The 8,447-nt window shown below is 41.3% G+C and overlaps 1 protein-coding gene across 1 annotated transcript in view; it reads left to right on the top strand.

Moving 5' to 3' along the window:
• The window catches only part of LOC140715875 (serine/threonine-protein kinase 24-like), a 73,736-nt gene extending 65,584 nt beyond the window's left edge, over positions 1-8,152 (top strand). Inside the window, exons 10-12 of the mRNA XM_073028363.1 lie at positions 1,312-1,380; positions 1,615-1,751; positions 4,064-8,152. Coding sequence (XP_072884464.1) covers positions 1,312-1,380; positions 1,615-1,751; positions 4,064-4,097 — 240 coding nt within the window. The 3' untranslated portion in view covers positions 4,098-8,152. The remainder of the gene's footprint in view (positions 1-1,311; positions 1,381-1,614; positions 1,752-4,063) is intronic.
• Positions 8,153-8,447: the final 295 nt, after the last annotated feature.

Here is an 8,447-nt window from a genome sequence, read left to right on the forward strand (position 1 = left end):
ACTGCGGAACACCACTGGTCACTGACCTCCATGTAGAATACAAACCATTTACAACCACTCTTTGCCTTCTGTGGGCAAGTCAATTCACAAAACAAGGTCTCCTTGGATCCCATGCCTCCTTACTTTCTGAAGGAGCCTTGCATGGGGAACCTTATCAAGTGGCTTACTGAAGTCCATATACTGCTCTACCTAATCAGATTATGTCTCTCCAAATGCTCCAAAATCCTGCCTCTCAGGATTTTCTCCAACAACTTGCCCACCACTGAAGTCAGACTCACTGGTCTATAATTTCCTGGGTTATCTCTACTCCCTTTCTTGAACAAGGGAACAACATTTGCAACCCTCCAATCCTCCGGTACTTCTCCTGTCCTCATTGATGACACAAAGATCATCGCAAGAGGCTCAGCGATGTCCTCCCTTGTTTCCCACAGCAGCCTGGGGTATATTTCATCTGGACCCAGTGACTTAATCTAACTTAATGCTTTTCAAAAGCTCCAAAACATCCTCTTTCTTAATGTCTATATGCTCAAGTGTTTCAGTCCGCTCTAAGTCATCCTCACAATTGCCAAGGTCTTTTTCCCTGGTGAATACTGAAGCAAAGTATTCATTAAGCACTTCTGCTACCTCCTTCGACTCCATGCATGTTTCCACCATTGCACTTGATTGGTCCTATTCTCAGATGGCTTATCCTCTTGCTCTTCACATACTTGTAGAATGCCTTGGGGTTTTCCTTAATCCTGCTCGCCAAGGCCTTGTCATGGCCCCTTCTGGCTCTCCTAATTTCATTCTTGAGTTCCTTCCTAGCAACCTTGTAATTTTTCAGAGCTCTAACAGTAGGTATATATATGTATATTTTATAGTTGATTAAAAACAATGCAAAGCAGAAATAATATAAAGAAGAATTGAGGTAGTGTTCATGGGTTCAATGTCCATTTAAGAATCAGATGGCAGAAGCTGTTCATGAATGGCTGAGTGTGTGCCTTCAGGCTTCTGTGCCTCCTTCCTGATGGTAGCAATGAGAAGAGGGCATGTCCTGGGTGATGGGAGTCCTTTATAATGGATGCCTCCTTTCTGAGGCACGGTTCCCTGAAGATTTTAATAGCTTCTTTTGGTCCTTTGCAGTAACAAGCCTCCCCATACCAGATAGTGATGCAGCCTGTCAGAATACTGTCCACGGTACAACTATAGACTTTGTTCCTTGCAAGAAAAATATAAACCAGCTTTAATGTATAGATTTGTTTCATCGTTACCCACTGAAGCACAGTTATAGTCTACAAGTTAGTAGTATTCAACTACTATTCTTTGTTTTAGGTCCAAGATGCTCCAAAGCAATCACAGTCTCAATGTTTACCGACAATTATTTCTCCATTATTTACTGAGGTAAGCAAAATTCATTTACATGAGTGTAATTCAGCTGTTGAATATTCCATTCATTTTCACATATCTATAATGAATTAATTGATGCCCATGTTCTGGTCCATTGTGTTGATCTGATACACGAAGTGCATGAATCGATTGATACATGTTCCTGGTTAATTGACTGAAATGCTTTCACTCTGGGTCGGGTGGCTGGTGGATTTCAGTGTGTTGACTGATTGACGGACACAATTTCAGCTCAAGGAGAAGATCCAGGCAGGTGGAGGCTACACTGAAGCTGTTGACGAACTGAGAGAGGCCTTTTTCCTGGCAGAAGAAGCTTGTCCAGGCATTTCTGATGCACTTGTGAACCAACTCGTGCAAAGACTTCAGAGGTATTTGCTATCATTAAGACAATAATACTGTTTGCCAAAACCTATTTAGCCATTCAAATTATATTAGCTGAGTCTGAACCCAAAAGCTTCCATCGTTATTCTTGTGTGTAATTTGTAATTGTTTTAAAGTTGAAGCAGACTATTGCTGTTTGATTTTTTTCCAGCCAATTTTACTCATGTTACATCATCTATTGGTTTTAATGATCAATGACAGCTTGTAGATCGAGAAGACTGTGTGCAAAAGGGTAGGATTTTTTGGTGTAGCTGCAAGAAGTCGTGGTTGACCCCAGTTGGAGCATTGAGTAGCTCCGTGCACCATATCAAAGGAAGGCTGTAGTGGTTGTGAGGGGAAAAATTCTGAATGATGTTTGGACTCCATAGATTAAATTAGACAAAAAGATGTATAGAATTATATTCCCTAGATTTGGAGGGTGAAGCGGGTGATTGAATTGAAGTTTTCAACGTAAGGGGAACCAACTGGATAGGGATTGACTATATCTGGTGCCTTTCATGCTTGATTTGAAGGTGATGGTTAGACTGCATTTGGCACATGGAGAGCAGTTTTAGGTGCTGTATCTCAGAAAAGGTGTGCTAGCCTTTTGAGAGAGTCCAGAAGAATGATCCCAGGAATGAAAGGCTTAATGTGTGAGGAGTATTTGATTGCTCTGGTCCTGTGGTTGATGGAGTTCAGAAGGATGGGGGGGTGGGGAGTTCATTTAAACCTCTCAAATACTGAATGGCTGGGTGGAACGGACATGGAGAAGAAGTTTCCATTAAGTAGGTGAGTCTAGGATTCAAAAGCACAGTGACAAAATAAAGAGATGTCTCTTTAAAACAGAGAAGAAGAAGAAGAAGAAGAAGAAGAATGTCTTCAGCCGGAAGCTACCAGGTCCTCAGGGTGTATTTAAGACAATGATTGATAAGTTCTTGATCAGTATCAGTTACTGGGGAAAAGAAGGTCAGCCGTGATTGAATGGTGGAGTGGAATTGATGGCACAGGGGGACTAATTCTGTTTCTATATGTTACGCCTTGTATGGCGATCTCAACTTGTATAAAGCAGGTTCTTTATGAATAACCTCAACCGTTTGGCCCCCTGGATTGTTAACAGCTTAAGGGAGTCGCAACAGAGTTAGGAATATTTTCTTCCTTTATTTACCCTCTGCATTTTGCTGGATCAAGTTAAACAGACCAGTTTGTGCCTCATACTGGAGTCATTATGTGGATGAACAAAACGTCAAAAGCTAATCATTTACTGGCAGCAAAGCCAGTAAACCATTTGTTACTGATTCATAAAGGTAAAAAGAACACGTACAAACAAGCTGGAGGAACTCAGCAGGTCGGGCAGCATCCGGGGAAACGAGCAGTCAACGTTTCGGGCCGAGACCCTTCTGAGACTGAAGAGAGAGGGGGCAGGGGCCCTATAAAGAAGGTGGGGGAGGGTGGGAAGGAGAAGGCTGGTAGGTGCCAGGTGAAAAACCAGTCAGGGGAAAGATCAAGGGGTGGGGGACAGGATAGGCAGGAAAGGTGAAGAACAAATGTAAGGGGAAAGCACTATGGGTAGTAGTAGAAGGCAGAATCATGAGCGAGGTGATAGGCAGCTAGAAGAGGAGGCAGAGTGAAACTGGGATGGGGGAAGGGAGAGGGAGTAGCACCCTCCACTACTTTCTTGACAATAGACCTCACCAGTTCCCCAACACCACCACACTCCTCCGGCTGGCGGAACTGGTATTCACACTTAATAACTTCTCTTTTGGCTCTTCCCACTTTCTTCAGACCAAGGGTGTAGCTATGGGCACTTGCATAGGCCCCAGCTATGCTTGCCTCTTCGTGGGTTATGTGGAGCAATTTATGCTCCAAATCTATACTGGTACTGCTCCCCATCTTTTCAATCCCTCTCCCTCCCCCCATTCCAGTTTCACTCTGCCTCCTCTTCCAGCTGCCTATCACCTCTCTCATGATTCTGCCTTTTTCTACTACACATAGTGCTTTTCCCTTACGTTCCTCCATCATTCCTCCTGCCTTCCCCTCCCCCACCCCTTGATCTTTCCTCTGACTGGTTTTTCACCTGACACCTACCAGCCTTCTCCTTCCCACCCTCCCGTCACCTTCTTTATAGGGCCCCTGCCCCCTCCCCCTTCAGTCCTGACGAAGGGTCTCAGCCCGAAACATTGACTGCTCATTTCCACGGATGCTGCCCGACCTGCTGAGTTCATCCAGCTTGTTTGTACGTGTTGATTTGACCACAGCATCTGCAGTGTACTTTGTGTTTACTGTAAGGTAAAAAGAATAATCTTTGAAATTTCTATTTCAGATATTCATTAAGTGGGGCCAGTTCTTCCAACTGAAGGTGAATGTTCATTTCTGGAAGGATGATGCCGCTGAGACTACGTTGGTGCTCTTAACAGTGATCACATCCAACAACCTTGCAAGACATTATAGGTTATCCCCTGGACAAACAGCGCCAAAAGTCTCTCAGAGCAAATTGTCAGCCAGTTTATGCTGCTTGAAGCTGTTAGTTTTTATCAATTTCTACCATAGTGCACATTTTCAGGTGGGATGAACTGCCTACCAATTTTTTTTTTTAAGTTTTGTTTTATATCCCAAATTGTATATTTAGGACTGAGATTCGGAAAGTGAAGCCTCTGCAGTGCCTCAGGTAACCTGCTTAACGTTGATTATAACTGGGAGACGGAGAGGTTCTCATTAGCTTGTGTACATTTGTGTATATAGAATCATTTTTACTGAAGGTGCAGATGATGAGAGCGCATTGGGAGCATAATTGACTTATTGTACAGCCTCAGGGTCTGAAATGGCCTGCTTCTACTCAGTTCTCAGGTGGCTCGAGACCCATGTAGGATTTGATGACTCCACCATAGGTGGGTCAGGGAGCGCTTGATGGGGAGGGGAGGGGTTGGGTAGTTCGGGTGTTGTTTGCTCCTTCTGCTGTTTGTGCTTGGCCTCCATTCGTTCCTGTCATCGAGACTTAAGGTGTTTAGTGCCTTCCCGGATGCTGCTTCAACAAACTTGAGTGGCATGGTAACTGTATAAATCACGTCAACAACCAATTGCTTATGTGGACTTTGTTCTGTGGATGAAACTTCGAAAGGGCCATTGTTAAATATTACCTGTATAGATCGAATAACGTTCTGGTGACTATTTAGTTGTTTTCTGGACCTTGCCATTTTTGTAATTATACTGTCCAACTTGGATGATCTTGGGTCACTTTTTAGTAGTTTCTCATTTCCATCTGGCCCAACTCAATTACTTTTTGAAATCTAGCACCCTTAGATGACAAGAGATGAACAGCTCCATCTGAGTTGTGTTTGTTACCTTGCAAGAGTTCAGAATGACAAATGATGTTTTCTTTGATCTTTCACTGGGTTTTCAAAGCAATTCAAGCAAAATTGGAAATGACCAGTTGTCACCTTGCTCTTCTTAGTAAGTTGCATCTTTGATGAGATAACCATAGTTGTCAAGATGATATCTGTCCCTTCAAGAAGCATTTAGTCTGGTTCTTAGAGACTTCCTTGTATGTCTCAGAGTAAATAGTCCAGTGTGTCCTTTTACATCAGTTTAAGTTTTGAGCTGGTGAGGTAACTTCTGTAGAAGATTAATTGTCAACTTCTAGGCAAATAGATTGGAAAGATTATTTTCTGCATCAGAAAGTTAGATTCTCTTGTGTTTTAGAGTGTGTGCCAGCACCTGGCTTCAGATGTTTCAGACTGTTACATTGCTGTTAATTTGCAGTAGTAAATGTCAAGCTAATGAGGGAGAGAGGCTTCAGGAGCTCAACAATGTTGAATCAAGCTGAACAGGCCAAATCACACATTGTGTGCGCCAAAAAGCATTGATCAGTCAAGAGCTACTTGAACATCAGAAAAGTTGTAGATGCAGGGAATCTCAAAATAAAAATATGACACTGCGAACACGCAGCAGATCTGGCAGCATTGATGGGAAGAGAAGCTGTTAGCATTTCAGTTTTGGGATCTTTTGGCAGAACTGAGTAAGAGAGAAGGCGGGTAGAGAGGTAGGGGTGGGCAGTTTCTCAGAAGGGTGAAATATGGCTATTGAGGGACTGTTAATCTACTTTGTGTAATAGATTGCTGATATTGTAACGTTGGTATGTAGCATAATTAGAACAAACTGTACAAATGTAAGAGGAAAGGGTAAGTGTTGGCAACCAAAAATGGCCAGTTCTGATACAAGCTGAAAGAGGATTTTTGGAAGATGGAGAATTGGATCGTGTGCCTAGATGAAACATGAGGTGATTTTCCTCAAACTTGCAATAGATCTCATTATCAACCTCCATAAATCAAAGCTTTTGCAGAATTGCTAGATCAGGACATCCCTTTCTGGTTTAAAGCATAATTCCCATCCCTATAAATAATTGATTTTTGTCTCTGATCCTTAAAGGAATTTAGAGAAACAACACAGAGTAGGCCTTTCTGACCCCTTGAGCTGTACTGCCCAGCAAACCCCGACAACCCCGATTTAATCATAACCTGTTTGCAGGACAATTTACAATGACCAATTAACCCATCTGGTACGTCTTTGGACTGTGGGAGGAACCCGGAGGAAACACACGTATTTCACAGGGAGGATGTACAGAGACTCCTTACAGAGGATGCTGGAATTGAACTCCGCTGTCCATCCTGAGTCGTGATAGTGTTGTGCTAACTGGCACCCACGAATGTGCATCAGAGCTCGCCTTGTTCATTGGGCTGCAAGACTAAGAGGAAAATTTTGCTTGATGTTCCTTCATTTGATGGTATACCCAACTTAAAAAAAACAGAATGATGGAAATACTCAGCTTTTGTGGGAAGCAAAACAGAATCACCATTTCCTTTTGTCAATTCTTTGTCAAATTTTCACATTTACAACCTTATTTGTCAGATACATAAGTGAAAGCTTGGTATTTGTGTGACTGACGCACTCCACTGTTCTAACTTGCCACGTGCTTGTAACATTCTAACTATGCAATAGAACCAAAGAGTCCTGGATTCAGGATCCTTCCTGAAGGGTTTATGTTGTATAACTAACACAGTAAACTTCCCAAGTGTTTTGCATATCAGAGTCTCTTTGAGACTACCTGCAAACAACTCATGCAGCTTTAATTGGTTGAAAGGAGTATCTGAAATACAATGTTTAATCTATAGTTGTGCCAGTGTAAATATTCAATTTTTGTTGGATTATGCCTGAGAGAATTTACTATGTCTACAGCTTTGGCATCTTGCGTCCCAATTCTAATGTTTCAGATGAAGTCCAACGTCACTTTTGACCATTAAAAATGCAACTTTGGGATGTTTAAAGTTTGCGAATTTCTACAATCAACATTCCGGCCCAGATCAGGTTATGTTTTATTCCATCATGTAATCACTTTGATTTGTACTGAAGACAAAGAGGTAACCAATTCCTGCTTCCACTCATTGCTGCAAAGCAATTCTGCTGTGTGTTCATTCCTTTAGCCAGTTAGTAAAATCACAGTGTATTATTTCATAAACATTGGAGCTAGCGCTTCTGTTGATTGAGTGAGCTAGTTGGTATTGGACCATCTTGTGCACTAATTAGAAAAGTTAGTGAATCACCAGAAGGCAGTGAGTAGTAATAATGTATGCTGGCTGCATTGTGATTGCCTACCTGATAGAATAGGCCACGAGGTACTACTTATAGATCCACTTTTGTAAAGAGTGTTAAACAATCTGTCGTCACAGATTATAGTGTTTGCATTAAGTTCTGTTATTTAAAGATGCATATTTCCCTATTTGTTTGCACTATATAATTGGCCATTTTAAAGAAGTAAGGTGACATTAGACCTTGTGTAGTAATTAAGATCTTCAGTCTTGTCACCGTTTCCATAACAGAAGTGCCATGGCTCGGTCTACCCCCTTTACTGCGGTGGTGTGCTGCACTTTCCCTGTTTAGTTTGTATTACCTGGCTGCACTTTTGAAAGTATTTTTATTTTAATATTTCAAACATGGTACATGGATTGCAGTTTTTGTACCTGTTCTCTCCAGCTAACTGCAAATATTTTACAATCAAAAGGAATCTGTAATTAGTGTATTTTGTGCACATAATGGCAATAAAGTAGTAAGGTCATCAGAAAATGTTCTTAAACACAGGTACATTGTATGGAATGATTCAATTAAAAAGACAATATTTTTATAATTGTGTGTAAAGAGCTAGTGTTGCAGTAAATCTGGTCCTTTAAGATGTTTAATAATGACAGGATACTTAATAAAGATGCTAATTAAATGTGTAAATTTCATTTTATGTAACATTGCTGACAGTTTATAGTCTTGTATATAATCCTTGCTTCTGTCATTCAACACAATGTACTGAAATTCTCTGTAAGCTTTTAAGTGATTTTAAATAAAAGGTGAATTCTGATGCAATGTAGAATGTTAGTTCTGTCAAAAGATGTTTTTGTAACTGAAGGAAGCACAGTGCATAGACAGCCTAACATAAGAACATAAGACATGTTGTTGAAACAGAAGTTGTCCATTCCTCCTTTTGAGTTTGCACTTTGATAAGACCATAAGTAACCTTCAAGCTCAGTTTCATTTTTCTGTCCAATGTTTATCTCAGTTGGTTCTTTTAGAGTATTCATGGTCCTTTGTGCAGCTTGGGTATTTTTTAACCCAGTTTTTCCCTGCTTTCAGTCCTGAGAGAATGGCTTTTTCCCCTGAGACTGCTG

This window comes from Hemitrygon akajei, chromosome 2, assembly GCF_048418815.1.
Source record: "Hemitrygon akajei chromosome 2, sHemAka1.3, whole genome shotgun sequence".
NCBI classification, from domain to species: Eukaryota; Metazoa; Chordata; class Chondrichthyes; order Myliobatiformes; family Dasyatidae; genus Hemitrygon; species Hemitrygon akajei.